This window comes from Schistocerca nitens, chromosome 8, assembly GCF_023898315.1.
Source record: "Schistocerca nitens isolate TAMUIC-IGC-003100 chromosome 8, iqSchNite1.1, whole genome shotgun sequence".
In the NCBI taxonomy this organism is placed as follows: Eukaryota; Metazoa; Arthropoda; class Insecta; order Orthoptera; family Acrididae; genus Schistocerca; species Schistocerca nitens.
In genome coordinates this window covers 67046513-67066695 of record NC_064621.1, presented here as the reverse complement: position 1 = coordinate 67066695, position 20183 = coordinate 67046513, and the positions used below count along the sequence as shown (strand labels likewise).

The 20183-nt window shown below is 45.0% G+C and overlaps 1 protein-coding gene across 1 annotated transcript in view; it reads left to right on the top strand.

Moving 5' to 3' along the window:
* Nucleotides 1-646: 646 nt before the first annotated feature.
* LOC126199389 (sodium- and chloride-dependent glycine transporter 1) overlaps nt 647-20183 on the top strand; it is a 629023-nt gene continuing 609486 nt past the window's right edge. The window contains exons 1-2 of the mRNA XM_049936308.1: nt 647-697; nt 886-1087. Coding sequence (XP_049792265.1) covers nt 647-697; nt 886-1087 — 253 coding nt within the window. The remainder of the gene's footprint in view (nt 698-885; nt 1088-20183) is intronic.

The window sequence follows — 20183 nt, the reverse complement described above, 5'->3', positions numbered from 1 at the left end:
AATGTTTGAATACTCCATTAGTAGTGTAGCGCTTGTCACAGTCACGTCGATTAAATATTTGGCCGTAACATTGCAGAGCGATATGAAGTGGGACAAGCACGTAATGGCAGTTGTGGGGAAGGCGGAAAGTCGTCTTTGGTTCATTGGTAGAATTTTGGGAAGATGTGGTTCATCTGTAAAGCAGACCCCTTATAAAGCACTAATACGACCTTTTCTTGAGTACTGCTCGAGCGTTTGCGATCCCTATCAGGTCGGATTGAGGGAGGACGTAGAAGCAAGTCAGAGGCAGGCTGGTAGATTTGTTACTGGTAGGTTTGATCGTCACGCGAGTGTTACGGAAATGCTTCAGGAACTCGGGTGGGAGTCTCTAGAGGAAAGGAGGCGTTCTTTTCGTGAATCGCTACTGAGGAAATTTAGAGATCCAGCATTTTAGGCTGGCTGCAGTACAATTTTACTGCCGCCATCTTATATTTCGCTCAAAGACCACAAAGATACGATAAGAGACATTAGGGCTCGTACAGAGGCATATAGGCAGTCATTTTTCCCTCATTCTGTTTGGGAGTGGAACAGGGAGAGAAGATGCTAGTTGTGGTACGAGGTACCCTCCGCCATACACCGTATGGTGGATTTCGGAGTATGTATGTAGATGAAATCGTTCCGAAGTACCACCAACGCTCGTCTTTCTGTCTTAGGGATGGTAAGGGCGTCTTCGTGCCTCCCCTTTCGTGCTTTCTGTGGTGCCTGGTGTCTTATTGTGGCTGGATCTTGTGTTGCCAAACACGAACGCAGCTCACGCTGCGACACCTCTTGAGCTACTCTGTTTAGTGCGCCTGCAGACTGGCTGGAAAGCAGACGCGAGACGGTGTTGGTGTCTGCGTGTTGCAGACGGACGACCGGTGCTCGGTGGCCAACTCGCAGGTGCCGCTGCAGGACGACGCCACGTCGCGCGGCTCGGCGCTCACCGAGCAGGAGCCAGAGCGCGGCACGTGGACGGGCCGCTTCGACTTCCTGCTGTCGCTGCTCGGCTACAGCGTCGGCCTGGGCAACGTCTGGCGCTTCCCCTACCTCTGCTACAGCAACGGCGGCGGTGAGTTGCCTCGCCTCGCTACGCAAGCTAAAGTGCGCGTCATTTACGACGGCGGCCGAGTTTAGGTTCATTCTGCGCATCTGACGTCACAAAACACAGTCAGCCAATGAACAGAGAACGACGTTGACAGAGCTTGACTGCAGTGCAGACCACGGACGAGTGGCTTCAGTTTTAGAAACGTTCAGTCATACATAAAGTAATTGAACAAAAGCAATGTCTTTATAGCAGACTTTCTTTTATAGAAAGTTTGGAAAAAGCATTCTTTATACCAACTGCTTCATATTCTATTAATTAATTAAACCAAACAAGCAATAAGCCTCCTAATTCAGGCAATAGGAAAGAAAGGTGTTTTATCATTCTCACGAACCGCTTTTTCGCAAAAAAGAATAGCGGTAATTGTTTATTTACTATTGTACTCCGACGAAACTTGAATAATTCATAGTCATACCAACAGTGTTTGTCGGTATTTTGTGTGACGTGTTAAAGTCCTCCAGGAGTTTAATCGATTGACAAGCTCGCCGGCACGGTAGCTCAGCGTGTTCGGTCAGAGGGTTAGCTGCCCTCTGTAATAAAAAAACTGAGCTAATGGATGAACAACGAACTGAAACGGGTGTCTTTCGTTGTCCACGCCGAGCAGATACAACGAACTAAAATGAACAAAATGAGATTAAAAAAAGTGATTATTTGAAAAAAAAAGCTCTGTTAGCGTAACGGTTAAGGTGTTTGACTGCTAAGCGAGAAGTTCTGAGTTCAAACCATATTCGAAGCTTAATATTTTTTTTATTTAAAAACAATATCGAAGTGTCTTACTTCATGAATTTTATTCGTTTGAATGTAATTTTTTGATATTTCTAGTTCTTTGTCTCTTCACTATAATCATAATAAGTTTTCGGTGTTTCTAATTTTGTCCTCCAATATCTATTTTCACAGCAATTAAAAACAATGAAAAGGCACACATACAATATTCATGTTATCATATTGAAATATATTCTTTGTGACAGTATTAAAAGTATTAATTAGAGCAGAATTTCGGCTCGTATGTAGCCGAGCGACTTGATTGTCTGACGCAATTCTTTGCTTCGCTGCTTTCGCAACATCATCATATTCAATGTTTGCGTCAGCTGATCTATGTTTTGGCAAGTATTTGCTGTCCATTGTGACAAACACAAATTTTTTGCACATTTCGCCCCACTGACAATATATTTTAGTTTCTATGTTTTATTACGTCCACATTTCAGTTTTGTGTACTTCACCAATTTTGTTTTAATCAGAACTTTTTAGAAAAAAGCGAAATGACTCTGGTATAAATGAAACTTTTATTACAGTCGCGAGAGGCGGAATATTTCTCAATATTACATACAACACCTATCTGGTACTTAAATTCAATGAGATATTCTTATGTAGTAAATTTTATATGAAATTTAGATATATTGTCCACATTTCAATTGGCTCTGAGCACTATGGGACTCAACTGCTGAGGTCATTAGTCCCCTAGAACTTAGAACTAGTTAAACCTACCTAACCTAAGGACATCACAAACATCCATGCCCGAGGCAGGATTCGAACCTGCGACCGTAGCGGTCTTGCGGTTCCAGACTGCAGCGCCTTTAACCGCACGGCCACTTCGACCGGCTGTCCACATTTCATCCTCAACATTGTGGTAACTAAAATCGACCATACGGAAAGTAAATGCTATGGACTTTTACCCCTGCAAACTCTTCAAAATTTCGTGCAGTGGTTTACTACATTTAATGATGCATAATAACTGCGTTGAACATCGAAACAAAATTAAGTCATTTATGGGGGGAAGGTATCAGGCAAGAAGATGTGTAAAAATCAAATTTTTGGGCCAAATAGTTTTTGTGAAACCGAATGATAAGTGTGACAAAGCAGTCGGAACACCATGTGTCTGCACAGGCGAGCAGTGCAGTGATGACAAAATCGCGAACAGTGCGGAATGCGGGGAGCACGTCTCTGTAGCAGCGAAAGGGTTAATGCGGCCGTGGTGGCTTTACTTCATAAACTGCGCACTCACCCCTAAACGTAAGTTTGCGAACTATACTATACTATGGCGCTGCTTCTCTTGGCGCGTGCGCCTTTTGCAACGGGCAACGCAGCAATCTCCCCGTCTGGGCGGGCATGCGCGAGCCGCCAAGATAAAAGAATTCAACTATAGCGGCTGCTGCCGTGTTGCGAGCTTTCAGCTGCCAAGCGCGAAGGCCTGCACCCGAAACAATAGAGCTGCGACAGCACTTAGGCGTCACCCTTGGGACATACACGTTATTGGCTCAAGGAGATGGGTGAAGCTGCCACGGCATGTCCGCTGCAACTGTCAGCGAGCTTCTTCCGCCGACTCCGCTCGGTGCACAAAGTTGCATGCACTCCAGTCGGCCGTGTCCCAGTTCGGAGCCAGAGGGAGGCTGCGCTGGAGGTCGCCCTCGTGGGAGCGCACTAAGCCTGTTCCCAACTCAACCCAGTTGACGGACAGTTTACCGTAGGCATCGCACCTACACAGTTTTTCGTCCCCATAATCGCAAATATGCAAAGTGGATCTTGATTACAAATCAGACCACACTCCATTTGATGGCATTGCTCCCATTGTCAATGTACATATTATTCATGTTATGAACTGTACTGAACCGTGAATTTACTTTCGAAACCTTTTCTTAAGAATTTACTTTATTTACAAGCGAGTCATCAAGAACATTAATACATTTAATCACACTATGTGAGTGTGGAAATAATTCTCAATGGTAACTGAAGAAACAAATTAACATTTTTTTTCAATAAATGGAAATTTTATTCCTAAAAGCCTTTTTTAAAAAAAAAAAAAACAGATTTAAAATTATAATCAGGAAGCACCCTGTAAATATCGAGTTACAATTTATTCAGAGGCTGAAATAACATTTTCTTGATAGTATGAGCTTTCGGGTTGATAACCTTGTCGCTCCCTTTTAACACGGCCGTAGTCACGGGTGCTCACAACAACCTCAGAGAGACTACACTGGTGCAAATCTGCAACACACCAGATTACTTTAAACTAAAAATTTTAACAACTCACACAACACATAAACTATGCACCCCGTAAGAGGGGTGGAAATGGTACAAAACACTCACATTAAAAATTATTTGCCACCGAAAGTGCAACTTGTTTTTAAAAGAACTCTTACGGTGGCAACTTTATATACTAAAATGACCATTTAAATAAAATCCATGAAATGCAGTTTTGCATAAAATGTACCAACATGCTCTACATTACACATATACCACCTCGCAAAATGATAGGAAAGAGAAAAACATATTTTAGAAATTCTGCCTTTACACCTTAAGCAATAAATTCGTTAACACCGAATCCGACAAACATGACAGAAGCAGCTATTAACGTATGGCAGATTGACAGGGGGATTACTGAACAACCCGAACCGCAGATTGCTCTAACCGGTCCCAACTCCACAAGCGAAAAAGGAACCACCCAATTCATAAATAACCATCTTCCCGCGGGTGGGCAAATGGAGAAGAATGGTGGGACGACCCGTAAACAAATCGGCTGGTGACCTCACCAAGAAAACAAGTAGAATTTAACAAGTAAATGAAACAACATATCTCCAATCACTTAACTTCTAATAAACTGCGATTTCTGGCGAGGACCTGGCGCAGCACCCCCAACGCTCTCCCGAACCGTCCGCTGCCAGCCGCTTTAACGGACGCAGGAAGGCGCGCCGATCTCCCGTCTCACGGCGTCGCAGCTCGCCCCGGCCAGCCCGATGTCGTGGTTTGACTCCTGTTGCTCTCGTGTCGACTGCGGCCCGCTAGACTCACGTGGCGACCTCACATGCGCCGACGCTCAGGGCGGACCAGTCATCTCGTGTCCGAGTGCACGACCGACCAACCGATCAATCCAACCGCCAATGACCGTTGCCCAAGAAACTCGAGCAGACTGGCGGCCTAACGCGCAGGCTCAAATGCAGGAACACAGCCCCGACCGGACGACCACTAGCTGAGTTCTGTTACTGGTGGAGTGGTAAGACTCTCATTTTCTGGCTTCAAAGTTTGATCCAAACGACAGCCATACTAGCACTCCGACGACAGACAGACACTCACTGCCGCACAAATGCGAACGAGAGACAGACCAGCAACTGGTGACCCGAGACTAGCCTAGCCTCACTCAGACTGATCAACTGCCGAGCTGCTAGCGCCCCTTAAATACACACGAACAGGCTACCTTTCCCCTTTCCCACCAAACATCAAAGCTGCACTTGCCACAGGGGCGCCACCGCCAGAAACTGAGGGCGGCTGCTTCACACAACGCGCTGCGGCGCGCTCTTCAAAACAGCAATTTTTACCACGGCTCATGTACCTGTTAAGTATAGTTTTTTGACAGGTTTGATGCTGTCCTCGGTTTTGCCCTTCCTCTGCTCCTTCCAGCACAAAGTCTCTAGTTACTATAACATACTGGATGCCTCACTAACCTGTCCCTCCTTCTGGTAAAGTTCTTCTAAAGCTTATTTTTTCACCTGCTTCTCATTTTTTTTAAAGCAAAGCTTATTTGTCTAGAAGTATGCTACATTACACGCTGAGCTTTCCTCGATTGCCACCCAGGTACTGTACACAATTATCCAACATAATGAGTCGTAAACAGAACACTTCTGTAGGTCTGTCTGTAGAATATAGGCCTAAGATACAATTTGTAACAAAAAACCTAATTATATAAGTATAAAAGGACATTCGCCATACACACTTCCGCACTCGACTCAGTTATTGAATACACGTCTCCCAATGAAAGAGTCTCCCTGCTTTCAGTAAAATAAGCTAATAAAGCCTACACTTTTATCAGTGTGCACGCCCCTACAAATCACCACAATATAATCGACCCTGAAACAGTGGACAATTTCTGGGAAACACTAGAAGAAACAACAAATAACAATACCAAGACACCATGTGAAAATCTTATTAGGCGATTTTAACGCACAGTTGGGCAAGGAAAAAAAATTCAGAGGTACCACTGGCCCCCTTACGAAACACAAACTTAACAATAAGAATAGTGAAAAACTAATCGACTTCTACAGAAACTTCGGACTGAGTACTCAATTTCAAAACTTGCACATAAATTAACCACATGGAGAGCACCCAGTCTTAGACAAGGTGAACACCAAATTGACCAAGTCGCAATTTCCAATGAAAACATAAAAGAAATTCTTAACGTCAGAACCCACAAAGGTGTCTTTGAATCAGATCATCATATTCTCCGAATAAAAACAAAATTCCAACCTAACAGAATGCTAAAAAGGCCATCCAAAAGTACAAACAAGATCCGGAATATCTGTAACTCAACAAAGAAAAAATCGTCAAGCAAATCAATCAGGAAAAATCAACAGACTGGAAGAAACTGTTGTGTCTAGACCATACAGCCTAGACACAATGCTGTAGCCGATAGGGCACGCAAGGCTAACGCAGACGGGCGTGAAGTCTGAAACATGAGACTTATAAATGAATAAGAAGAAAAGTACGTAGATGCTTGTTACTTAACTTTTAATTAGTCCTTGGAATACATCTCTCTTGAATATTAGTAAGCTATAGGCACTGATACAAATGGCGCCTTGCTAGGTGGTCGCCATTTAACTTAGCAGAGGGCTATTCTACTGTCTATCTCTCGGCAAATGAGAGCAAGGCTTAGCACGTCCAATCGCTAGCTATGTTGTCCGTACAACTGGGGCGAGGTCTCCTCAGTCTCTCGAGACCTGCCATGTGGTGGCGCTAGGTTTGCGATCACACAGTGGCGACACGCGGGTCCGACATGTACTACAGGACCGCGGCCGATTTAAGTTACCACCTAGTAAGTGTGGTGTCTAGCGGTGACATCACAGAAACTAACAGAGAAAATTCGGGAAGCCATCAAATTAGGACAACCCCCTTGCACCAGCAAACATCGCTGGTGGAATGCAACCTGCGATCAGGCAGTCGACGACCGAATAACTGCGTGGAAAAAATTTAGCACTCACAAAACTGAAGAGAACTGGGATAACTTTCTTAAAACCCAAAAACAGACCTCAAAAATAATTATAAAAGAAAAACGGGGGTATGACAACAGACTCTGCGAAATCCAGCAAGGTTTCATCAAAAATAATACAAGAAATTTCTACAAGACTTTCAGAGAAAACTTACAGGGGTGCCAAGTGCCTAGTTTGTGCTTTAAAAAAAGCCCGATGGTTCTTTGGAAACTAATACGAAAAATAAGTGCAAAATCTTAGCCCAAAATTTCAGTTTCCTCCTCGACTGCGAACCACCCTAAGAAAAACTTGTCTTCTCTTCTCCAGTATTCACACACCCGGACTCACATGCCCCGGATCTCGAGGAAATTATGGAGATAGTGAAACAGTTGAAAAATAACAAAGCACCAGGAGAAGGTGGGATCATTGCTGAATTCTGGAAACTAAACGATCCCATACTTATGCAGAAACTACATTATATAATGTCAGACATATGGATGACGGAGAAAATACCAGATGACTGGAAATCCACTCTAATTCCCCCGCTACACAAAAAGGGCGACAAGACAGACATCAACAATTACAGAGAAATTTCCCTGCTCCCAGTCGCTAAAAAAATCCTTTCTAAAGCACTTTTATAAAGGATAGAATCCCAAACAGATCCACTAATTGGTGAATACCAGGCCGGATTCAGAAAAGGACGATCATGTGTGGAACAGATCTGGTGCTTAAGGACGATATTACAAATGAGGAAATACAGAAACACAATAATTAAAGCCATCGACTTCAGGAAAGCATACGGTTATGTGGACCGTGAAACGCTGTTTAAAATCATGGAAGAATTTGGGATCGACCGAAAGACACGAAAAATCACAGAATAGGCAGTTACAGGAACAACAACCACAGTGAAATTCATGTGCAAAATATCAGAACCCTTCGAAATCAAAACTGGAGTCCGACAGCGGGATGGCCTATCCTAATGATTTTCAATATTGTTCTAGAAAAGATCATCAAGGAATGGGAATCTCATATAAAGGGCATTCAAATTGGTATAAAAAAAGAGAGCCGAATTAAAGTGCCTTGCTTTCGCCGACAATATTGCAATTATCATCAGTAACAGAAAAGAAGCGATTCACACAGTGGAACAACTACATGAAATTTCCCAAAAAACCTGACTACAAATATCTTATGTAAAAACCAAATATATGGAAAGACAGGCAGAAAATAAATCCCCTTTAATCACAAAACATGGTAAAATTGCACAAGTCTGCCCATTTTAAATACTTCGGAGAAATTGTACAGTCCTCAGGCTTAAACCGAATCGCCAATGAAGAAAGAATCACCAAGCTCCAGAAGAAGGCCTACAAGCTAACATGGACACATTGCAACAAGAAGTCCATTTCGAAAGACGCAAAATTAAGGCGCTATAGAACAGTGATTCTTTCAGAAGCAATCTACGCAGCTGAAACAATGGTGATTATGGTCATTCAAAAATTAGGGAAATAGAAAAGCAAGAAAGAAAAATTCTCAGGAAGATTTACGGGGCAATCAACAAAAACGGCATTTGGGTGAAGAGTCCACAAAACGAGCTCTATATAAAGTCCAACACAGTAACAGACGAAATCATGAAACGCCGAGCCAAATTTTACACACATCTACAGGATTTAAGGCTCCCGAAGTGCAAGGAAAAGTTTCAATATTATAACAAAGATTGAGCATCCAGGGAGGACGAAACAATTTTACCGGTTGCTGCTCGTAATGGCTACGGCGCAATGATCAGTAAAACAGGCAGGTATCACATCAACATCCAGAAGTTGCCCACACAAGAAATCGGAAAGGTAAAAGCGATCGAGGCGACTGCTAGACGTGTAGGTCGCACAAGTGTAGGATAGCGAGAAACTCACACGTCACGCAGGCGCAAGGAGCGCACCAGGTTATCGATTTCTTTACTGAAATTAAAATTAGGAGACTGATCAACCGGCCGTAGAACACAATTGAAGTCCCCACATAAGATAGTCTTTGTCAGTGATTTACGAAGCAGGTAAATGATTTTTTCTTTATAGAAACCCGGTAGTACGACCTGTGACAGAAGGGGCATAAAGAAAGAGTAAACTGAGATCACAAAACGTGCACCCCATCCATCAACGGAATGCCTTCCCTATAAAACAAGGCAGTGCCCGTAGAAAGTTCGGAAGCTACATTAAAAAAAAGGTTGAGAACCCAGAAATGGAACTCTGGTCGAATAAGACTCCCCGTAAAACATCTGCCCCAGACTGATATATAAACTGTCGCAAAGCAGCGAGCCTAAGCTCAGAACATATTCTGTTAATATTCAGAGTAAGAAATGTGTATGCTTGCAGGAACTTCAACCCAGAAAGAAGAACAAAGAACGGAAGAGATCCGTCAGTTGACGGAGCTACATACAAGTAACCATACAAGAATCTATAGCTGAAGCAGAGAGAGAAGAACTACGAAACAGAACCCTCATCTTCCCACTGCTTTGTCTTCGGCCGTGACGCGGCTCTCTGTAGCTGTTTACCGATTCCAATGCGGCTGCCACGTTCGGTCCCGTGGGAGCATAATCTAGGTATTCCGTTTCAAATTGCGAGGGAGAGGCCTTTACATCCCACTCGTCCGCAGACATTGGTTCACAGAGGGACGGTTGGTGAATAACAACGGGATCCACTGTCTCTTGAGAATCGATCAGTTGTTTCATGGGAAAAGGCTGTGACACAGAGGGGGCGAGAGAAGTCGCAGAAGGGGATGGGAAACAGAGTCGACAGGATAAGTGTCCGAGAGAACCGAAGAAGACACGTGAGAACCCGGAAGCGGGTCCCTCAAGGGCACCTCCGAAGGGGCAACAACGCCAGATAAGGTGTCAGGATCTCCTGCACAGGCGTGAAAGCACCTATGGCGTCCTCATCCACGATTTCAGACTGAGAAAGAGGATCCTTTACTGGAGGCCCGTCGGAAGGGCGAGCCAATAGGAGAGGTTCATCTGCCGCTTCATCCTGTGTTCGGCGACGCTTGTTGTGAGAAATTATGGCGGGCACATCGGAAGTAACGGCTTCAACATCCCTACGCAAGGACAGCGGGGGAAAATCACGGGCGTTGTCGGTCACCGAATTACTGCGTCGCTCAGTAACAGGGAGCGATTCGGTCAGAGATCCCTGCGGGAGAAGATCAGCGAAAGTCAATTTTTTACGCTGTTCGTGTGTAAGTTTTAATACCAACACACGCCCCGGACAATGAGTACGGAAATGACCGGTTTGATTGCAATAGTAACATGTTCCTTCTTGGCCACTGTACGTAATATGGACCCTATAACCACATACCTGTAGATGAGAAGGGATATGTTTTTTGACCACCATTTTTACCGACAGAATACCTCTATGGACCTGTAAGCGGTGCTGAGCAGACCAGCGTTCCTTTAGAATATGAGGTATTTCCCCATAAGGAAGGAAAACAGGCCTCAGAAAACAGTCATCTACCTCGGGCGGAACGTTAAACACCCGGATATTCTTATATATCACATCCGCATTTGCCAAGAGAACCATACTAGTGGAACCATCACGGTGCGTAAAGGGTACCTGAGAACCATAGCGAGAATGTATCCCATCAACCTGGAGCAGGTCAAGAAACTTAACAAAAAAACATATACTGGGTGATCAAAAAGTCAGTATAAATTTGAAAACTTAATAAACCACGGAATAATGTAGATAGAGAGGTAAAAATTGACACACATGCTTGGAATGATATGGGGTTTTATTAGAACAAAAAAAAAAAACAAAGTCCACAAAATGTGCGACAGATGGCGCTGGACAGCAAAACGTCAGTGACTGCGCATGACAATCGTGTATAAAAGGAGCTATAATGAGAGAGAGAGAACCCGTCGCTCTTCTATCTTTGTTTTCCTTGATCTCCAGAACGCCTATGACCGTGTATGGCATCCCGGGTTCCTCTTCAAACTCCAGACCTATGCTCTCCCCATCAACTTCGTCCGTCTCATTGCTTCCTTCCTGTCCCATCGTCCCTCCTATGTGACTATCCACAATTCCAACTCCCGTACTTTCTACCCCTCTGCCGGCTTGCCCCAAGGTTCTGTCCTTTCCCCTCTCCTCTATCTCCTGTACACTGCTGATATGCCCAAACCTCCACCTCCTGTTCATCTTCTCCAGTTCGCTGATGACACCGCCTTCCTAGCCCTTTATCCTACCCTTCAACGGTCCCAACGTACCCTCCAAACCCACCTCGACCAATTCACTGCTTGGTGCAACCAGTCAAATGGCTCTGAGCACTATGGGACTCAACATCTTAGGTCATAAGTCCCCTAGAACTTAGAACTACTTAAACCTAACTAACCTAAGGACATCACACACACCCATGCCCGAGGCAGGATTTGAACCTGCGACCGTAGCAGTCCCGCGGTTCCGGACTGCAGCGCCAGAACCGCTAGACCACCGCGACCGGCCTGCAACCAGTCGTTCCTCCGTGTTAATCCCTCTAAGACCCAGGCGATCATCATAGGCCACACCACCCGCTCCTTCCGACTCCATCATTTCTACCTCACCATTTATGGCCGTCCTATCCACCTCACTCCTACCCTCAAATACCTTGGCCTCACACTCGACCGCTACCTCACCTGGACTCCCCATCTCCTTACCATCCAAAACAAAGCTCACAACCGCCTACGCCTCCTGAAACTCCTGTCCGGCCGGACGTGAGGTATGCATCCTTCCACCATCCTTTACACCTACAAATCCATGATCCACCCCATCCTTTGTTATGCCAGCGTCGCTTGGATTTCCGCCCCTCCCTGGTTCTATAAAGCCCTCCAAATCCTCGAACGCCATGCACTCCGCCTCGCCTTCTGCATCTGCCTTCCGTCCCCCACGCGCATCCTCTACGACCTCATCCCTTTCCCCCACCTTCTCCTTTTCCTTGAACACATCCGCACACTATATATTGTCCACCGTCTTGATCCCCCTCATCCCCTGGTGTCTCCCTTCCTCTCCAGCCCCAACCAGTTGCCGCGCCTTCACCGTTGTGTCCCTCCCTCTCTCCATCTCCACACCCTCCATCTCCTTTCCCAACACAACTTCCACCATCTACCCCTCCCGAATGATGAGCTTCGCCCTGACATCTACCCTTCCTACCAACTCTAACCCTGCCTCTTCCTCAGGGCTCCCTCTCCTCCCCCTCCCTCCTTCTGAGCGGCTTTCCCCTCCTACTCCCCCTCCATCTCTTGTGCCTCCTTTCAGTGTCTCTTCGCTCCCTCCTGCCCCGTATTCCCTTTTCCTCTCCCGCACCACATGTCTCCTGCCTCTTTGTGAACCCACAGTTGCCCCTCCTCTCTTCATCCCGCCGCTTACCCAGCTGCCCCATGCTCTCCCCTCCTTTTCCATCCTCTCTGACCTTTCCCTCGGCAGGTCCCACCTGGTAGTTTTACTCTTCGTCGTGTGTGCTCCAAGTGGGTTTTAAGTGTGTTGTTTCAGAGTGTTTTTAATACTGTGGCCAACTTTTAACCTGTGCATGCGCATTCAGTGTCTTCTCTGTGTTTCAAAAATCGCCAACTGTGTTTTTTAACTTTCTGGTGACTTTTTTAACTGTCCCCCATGAACGTGTACATGTCAATGTATTTTTACCTCCATTTTCTCCCCTTACTCTGTTTTATGTTCCCCTTTTTTATCTCCTTATGTATGTATCATTTTATTCTTGTTTTAGTTGTCGTGTCACTCGGCTGAAGAGCGGCGGATTGTGCCGCTGACAGCCCTCCCCTGCGCATATGGGGCAGGGGAATGAAATCACAATAAAAAAAAAAAAGAAAAGAGAGAGAGAAGCAGATGCGCCAGCAGTCGCAGCATGTTGACGCTACCTAAAAAGGCGCTTTTAGTGAAGCTGTATTATCAGAATTAGGAATGTGCTAGTTCAGCGTTACGATCCTATCGCCATAGGAAGGGGATTCAAACGGCTAAAGGTCCGTGCACTCTGCCTCGCCTTCTGCATCTGCCTTCCGTCCCCCACGCGCATCCTCTATGACCTCATCCCTTTCCCCCACCTTCTCCTTTTCCTTGAACACATCCGCACACTATATATTGTCCACCGTCTTGATCCCCCTCATCCCCTGGTGTCTCCCTTCCTCTCCACCCCCAACCAGTTGCCGCGCCTTCACCGTTGCAGCTGGGGCGAGAATGATTTCAAAGTTCGAAGCCACGGGTTGTTTAAACAACAGACCCCGTAGTGGCCGACCGAGCACAAGGTGTGATGCTGCTGAGACAGTTCAGGAAGAAATGTAGAGTGTAGCAGGTTCATCTATGCACGGGGAAGTCAGCGCTCGTGCAGTCGCACGTCGCACCTGCATTCCATACTCTACTGTTTGGTTGGCACTTAGGCGTACCCTGCGATGCTATCCGTACAAAATCCATCGGCATCATGCACTGTTACCTAGCGATTTAGTGAAGCGGAGGGCATTTGCGGTGTGGGCGTTTCAAAAGATGGAAGATTACGATTGGTTGAGTAACGTGTTGTGGACCGACGAAGCTCATTTCACGCTCCGAGGGTCTGTCAACGCCCACAACTGCAGAATTTGGACTACCGAAAATCTTAGAACTGTCATGGAAACTCCATTGCACGACGAGAAAGTCGCGGTATGGGTTGGATTTACCACATCTACCGTTATCGGGCCTTTTTTCTTCGAGGAAATGAGTGATTCTGGTTTTGTAACTGCTACCACGACGGATGAGAGGTACGCCGATATGTTACAGAATCGCATCATCCCCACCTTGGCTGATAAAGATCTGCTGGAACGTACGATGTTTATGCACGATGGCGCTCCACCCCATATTGCTAGACGCGTGAAAGATCTCTTGCGCGCGTCGTTTGGTGGTGATCGTGTGCTCAGCCGCCACTTTCGTCATGCTAGGTCTCCCAGGTCCCCAGACCTCAGTCCGTGCGATTATTGGCTTTGGGGCAAGTGCATCGTGATCGACCGACATCTCTAAGAATGCTGAAAGACAACATCCAACGCCAATGCCTCACCATAACTCCGGACATGCTTTACAGTGCTGTTCACGTTATTCCTCGACTACAGCTATTGTTGAGGAATGATGGTGGACATATTGTGCATTTCCTTTGCTCTGTCTTACTTTGTTATGCTAATTATTGCTATTCTGATTAGATGAAGCGCCATCTGTCGGACATTTTTTGCACTTTTGTATTTTTTTTGTTCTAATAAAATCCCATGTCATTCCAAGCATGTGTGTCAATTTGTACCTCTCTATCTACAATATTCCGCGATTTATTCAGTTTTCAAATTTATACTGACTTTTTGATCACCCGGTATAATTCGCTGTCAAAATATGTAGTATGTACCTGTTCAGTAGTGACTTTAATTGTATCGACTAACCAGTCATGTATTTCCAAAGAACTGGGCTGGACGTGACGCGTGGATTTTTCGAAGGTGAAGTTGACAGTACCTGTAAGCAAAATTTTCGTGGGAACGATGGTGGACATCACGGCGCGAGACGACGCCCCGACAGGAAGGGTCGCACGAACACCAAACACTAACCGACAACCAGCAATGCGACGCGCCCGGAGACCAACACGACACTGAACGGACACGAGGAAAACACGCAGCGCTACGGTAGAGGCGGAACTAATACCACAACCTAGTCGCCCGATGCGCGAAGCCGGAATGACCACTCAACTACGGAGTCGGACTGACTTAACCGACAACAACATCCACATTTATCACACATAACGCTACTTTTAAACTAAAAGTGACTACTACAGTTTTTAATATTTTAAAAAAGTAAGAGTCAATGAAAAGGTATCTTCCGATGATTTGTGCAGCTAATTCCCAGATGGTGGGTGGCCGTAAACACGAAAATGTAAACACCACAGAGATATCACTGAACTTAAGTTTTAGATCGCAGAAGACAAGAAACGAAGACCGAAACAGGACGACTAAAATATGAAACAGACACTATCTGGAAATAATGAAAAATCACTACAATGCGTCAAAAACACCACGCGACCGGGCGCCACGACTGCCAATTTCCACCTCAACTGCACTTTGGAATCTTCCATTATTCTCCTGGGATTTGCCATTCGGTAAACTGGTCATGAAGTATATGCCAACAGCTCAACGTTCTTGCCATATACTGACAAGAATTCGATTTCCCTTCAACATTTACCAAAGTAGTCATATTGTCATACCCTATAGTTCCCCTCACAGTGAGTGCAAAACTGGAGAAGTATCAGTCGCCAGAACCGCTGCTTCCTGCGATTTTTCACCAGCTCGACTACGGGCACTGTCCTGGGACTCAACGCATTTGTCCTGCATCTTCGGGCTTATTCTGGCATCATCGCTCAACGCGAACGAATACTATCAAAGATTCTAGTTTATCTGACTCGTGCGTTCTTTTGAGTAGAATCTTGACTCACACTGACCGCGGTAACCAGATAATCCCTTCCCGTTGGAACGCTATCTCGCATTAAGAACGCAAGGAAAACAGCCTGAAATGTTCAGAGACATTCGTTTCCCAGTCTGTCGCGATTGCATTGGGTAAGTCCCATATTCCACCGACAGTAACCAACGATGAATACCACAGAATGCCACTCACCGTCCTAGTGGTCTCTACATCAAGCTAATGTCCGTTGTCTGTGGTATGATGTCAGCGGTAAACGACGCATGGCACCCAGAGACCTCAACACATATTCCAGTAATCTGTTCCACATAGTTGGTGGCGACAGCCTGCCCTCCCTGCACCCTACACTCGGATTTCAGCTGTTGTCTTCCGGCTATTCGCCAGAGCCAGCGACACGGCCGATCTTCTCGATTTACTCCTTCTTAAAACATCCATGCCTGGTTCTGTTGCCACATTGTTATCTTGAGTCTATCTCGTCACAGTAGTTCTGCAGTCATGAAGCAACACCAACTGTCTACGTAATTTGTCGGTGTGGTTCTCCCATGCCCCTTATGCCAGTTATCTGATCTTTATCAAAGTCTGAAAGATGACAAGAAGATGCCCGTGCACGTCCTCTGAACAAGCTGTGTTGTGCTCTGCACTTAAACGTTCCAGCAACGTTAGCACGCAGAGTATCCATTAAGTACTCATACCACTCTTTATATGCTGAAGTGTCTTTCATCTATACTGAAAATAAGCTCGCATCAGAATGAAGTTTTATTCAACACATATTACAGACATGGCAATTGTAGAGTATAAGATTGGCAGCGTTTGGTCAGGGTGTTTACGGTGTAATCCACCAAGTTTCTGTCAGTGTCTACTACAGTGTCCACTGCCTATGCTCGACGCGAACGTGCAATAGCCACTTAGCAACGGCAAGTGGAAGCACTAGCAGTGGAGGGTATGTAAAGGGCGTCGGGGGGAAGTGAAAAAGCAGTGCAGTCGTTGGCAGAATGTGATTAACGTGACGCGAAACGGGCATAACCACTTGTTTCCGGCGACCGCTTCGGTCGCAGGTTCGAATCCTGCCTCGGGCATGGATGTGTGTGATGTCCTTAGGTTCAAAAATGGCACTGAGCCCTATAGGACTTAACTTCTGAGGTCATCAGTCGCCTAGAACTTAGAACTACTTAAACCTAACTAACCTAAGGACATCACACACATCCATCCCCGAGGCAGGATTCGAACCTGCGACGTAGCGGTCGCGCAGTTCCAGACTGTAGCGCCTAGAACCGCTCGGCCACTCCGGCCGGCGATGTCCTTAGGTTAGTTCGGTTTAAGTAGTTTAGGTTCTAGGGGACTGGTGACCTTGCAACGTTACTTTCGCGTTCTCGTCAATACGGTACCAGAACGTTTAAGTTCTACCAGTGTAAAGACGGAAGATCCGCGATTCGGAATGTCAGAACTGTGCAGTGAGTAGCGGCAGGAACACCACCACACAATCATGCAGCACTAACACTCCATCGACCCTCGGAGAGAGATTTTAACCGTGTTCAACCGAATGGTAAAGTATCTAACTATTTTTCTCCGAATCATATAGTTTGGGGAAGAGCAGCGAGAATAATTACTTTTGGAAACCTTTTATCAGACAAAGCCTGTTATAACAATAAACTGTTTCGCTTAATAAAACGGCCGCCAGCACAAATCGGGAACAGTGTCTACACAAAAAGGTGAAGTCAATTTTCGACACTGAATAAATAACTACTTTCACTTACTACGGTCACTTCGCAGTAAGTACTATTAATCCCACTTTCTGTTACTTATAGAATTTATCACTATACTTCAGTAATTATTTAAAGAAGACACACATATGTTTCAACAAGGATACAAAAACAATATTAAACTTAAAGCTATCATTCATATGACCAAAACTATTATTTAACACGAGTAAACTTCATTTCTTTAGGACTGTTATTTGTTAAGGCTTTACTAACATCAATATTTGTCTGGCTTTCTTTGACATGGAGAAGCAACACGAACAATTACTGGTAAGATTGTTGCAGTTAAACAATTATGTTACTTTAATTTCAGAAATACTTTTGAAAACTTATCCTCATCGTCACGCAAAGCGGTGGCGTTTAAACTGATGCGTGCAAACTTTAGTATTTAATAATGATTTTCAGAATTTACTACCAAAACAGTACTCTTGCCAGTAATTTACTATTGTTCAAGCTTCAATAAACATCAGGATACTCGGAATAAATTCGTTTAGGTAAGGACCCTACTGAGGTAAATGACATAGGAAAATCACGGTTAAACACAAAGGTACATTTAACACTTACATTCCACTGATTGAAGATGGATGGTTCACACTGCGATACACTTCTAAATAAAGTACTTTGCCTGTTACTGATGTCGAAGGTGGCGTGAGGCGGTGCTGCGTAGTGACATTGCGCAGGTACGGCTCTTGATGTACATAGCTCTGTCTTCCTCTTGGTGGCGACGATAAAATTGCAAATTTCTATTAATTTATTGAACCAATCATGTAGAACACGTCCGAGGCCAAAAAACCAGTCTTGCAGGTAAATTCGGGGCCTCTAGTGCTTGACCAACGTAATGCGTCTTCACCACTTGCAGGGCAGCTACCGACTGTGTGAGCTACTTGCGCGCCAAAATCTCACTCGCGCGCTCCACCACGTTTTCCATTCCACCACAGACCGGAGTTCCGTTCTACCTATGATAACTACACCTTTTCAATTTACACTTCTGCTTACAAAAACCCTAAGTATGAACCATCTACAATTGCATGACAACATATACATACCAAATTGACCTAATTAATTACAGTAGCACTTGAAATATCACATAATTATTAACAAAATATGTTTTAATACATTTTCAAAATTATTATGGGACAAAATAATTTTTAAATTGTACAGATTAATGGCAGTATTATATTTACAATGGCATTACAACCTCAGATGTTGAGTCCCGTAGTCCTCAGAGCCATTTGAACCAACTTGTTTTCGAGCCAAGGATGAAATAATTTCCTAAAGGGCTAAGTTTGTAAGCAGTTCAAGTAACGCCGTGAGTAAAGTATACCGTCCAAGGCACAATGGAGATATCCAAAACCGCCGCCGACTAACTGTGTGGTGCACCACGGCCTATAGATGGCAGGGGTGAACGACATCTGCGGAAATACGTGCGGGCGAATAGTTGCGCAACTGTGAGCAACTGATGACCCAGATGAACCGAGCGGCTGCCAACTGTGTCTCCTTAACGAGTGTTCAGCGATCGTTGGTGTGTATGGACCTCCGCAGCAGGGGCCTGATTCGTGCCACCATACTGACTGCTGTTTATTGGCGACGAAGGCTGGAATTTGCACGCCTGGATCGCAACTGGACACCCAGTGAGTCGCGGCGGATGGCCTTTTCAGACGAAACATTTTTTATGCTCCGTTGCACAGATGGTCATCGGCGTGTGCGGCCTTCCGACAGTCGTCGCAACGATACGTGCCAGAGGAGGCAGCGTTGTGGACTGTGGAATGTTTTCGTGGCGTTCCCTGCGTGACCTCGTCGCTCTGGAAGGCAGGAAGCACAGTGCACGAGCGCAAGTATTCATCTATCCTTGGGTGCCACGTGCACCACTACGTGCAGTTTGGTTTTACTCGGAATGGTGACATCTACCAGCAGAACAATGCAGCGTGTCACACTGCTTACAGTGCTCGTGCGTGATTCGGAGGGCACCAGTTTTCCGCGCTCCCTTGGTCACCAGACTCCCCGAATTTGAGCCATGTCAAGAATTTGTGGGACCACCTCGATAGGGCAAGATGCAGCTGGCGATGGCAGTGGAGTCGGCATGGTTCCAAATCCCTGTCGGAACCTTCCTCACTGACTCACTTGCTGCACGTCTGCATTGCAAAAGATAGTTATTCAGACTTCTGACAGGTGGTCACATTAATGGCTGGACCTTGTAATAAGCATTCTCTATGACACGTAAGGAAAATTATTATAATATTGAAGGTCTGTTCCATAGAGGTGAATGAAATAGCAAATATTTAGCGAGAGAAACATACAAGGAGCTAAGAGCTAGTCCAGGAGAAGCATAATAGTTATCCTTAAGACATTATTGTTTATAATGAACAATGACACACAGTGGTTACGGTTACTACAAGCCACACCACAACTTGGGAAACGGGGCCAAATTTCTAGTAGTTTACTGTCGAGTTGAGATTTTCACAAATGTTTTATTCGTATCTTACAGCCTTTTAAACACGCCGCTGACGGCAATCACGTAATTTATAGCAATACAACAATTTAAAAAAAATTGAAAAACCACACAGAAGCTAGCAGTACGGCAATAAACAACCTTTTAAAACACGCCGCTAACGGCAATCTAGTAATTTATAGCAATACAACAGTTTAAAAAAATTTTAAGAAACACAGAAGCTAGCAGTACGGCAATAAACTACCTTTTAAAACACGCCGCTAACGGCAATCAAAGTAATTTATAACCATACAACAATTTAAAAAAATTTAAAGAACATTAGTAAACAGGCTACTAAAGTAAATACAGAACTTTGTTAATAAAGTACGGTGAGGTAGTGAAACTACCAACACCGCCATTAAAAAAAAAAATTAAAGAGGTCTCAGCAAACACACGATTAATGGCAATAAAAGGAATTTACAAACTTGGAGGAAT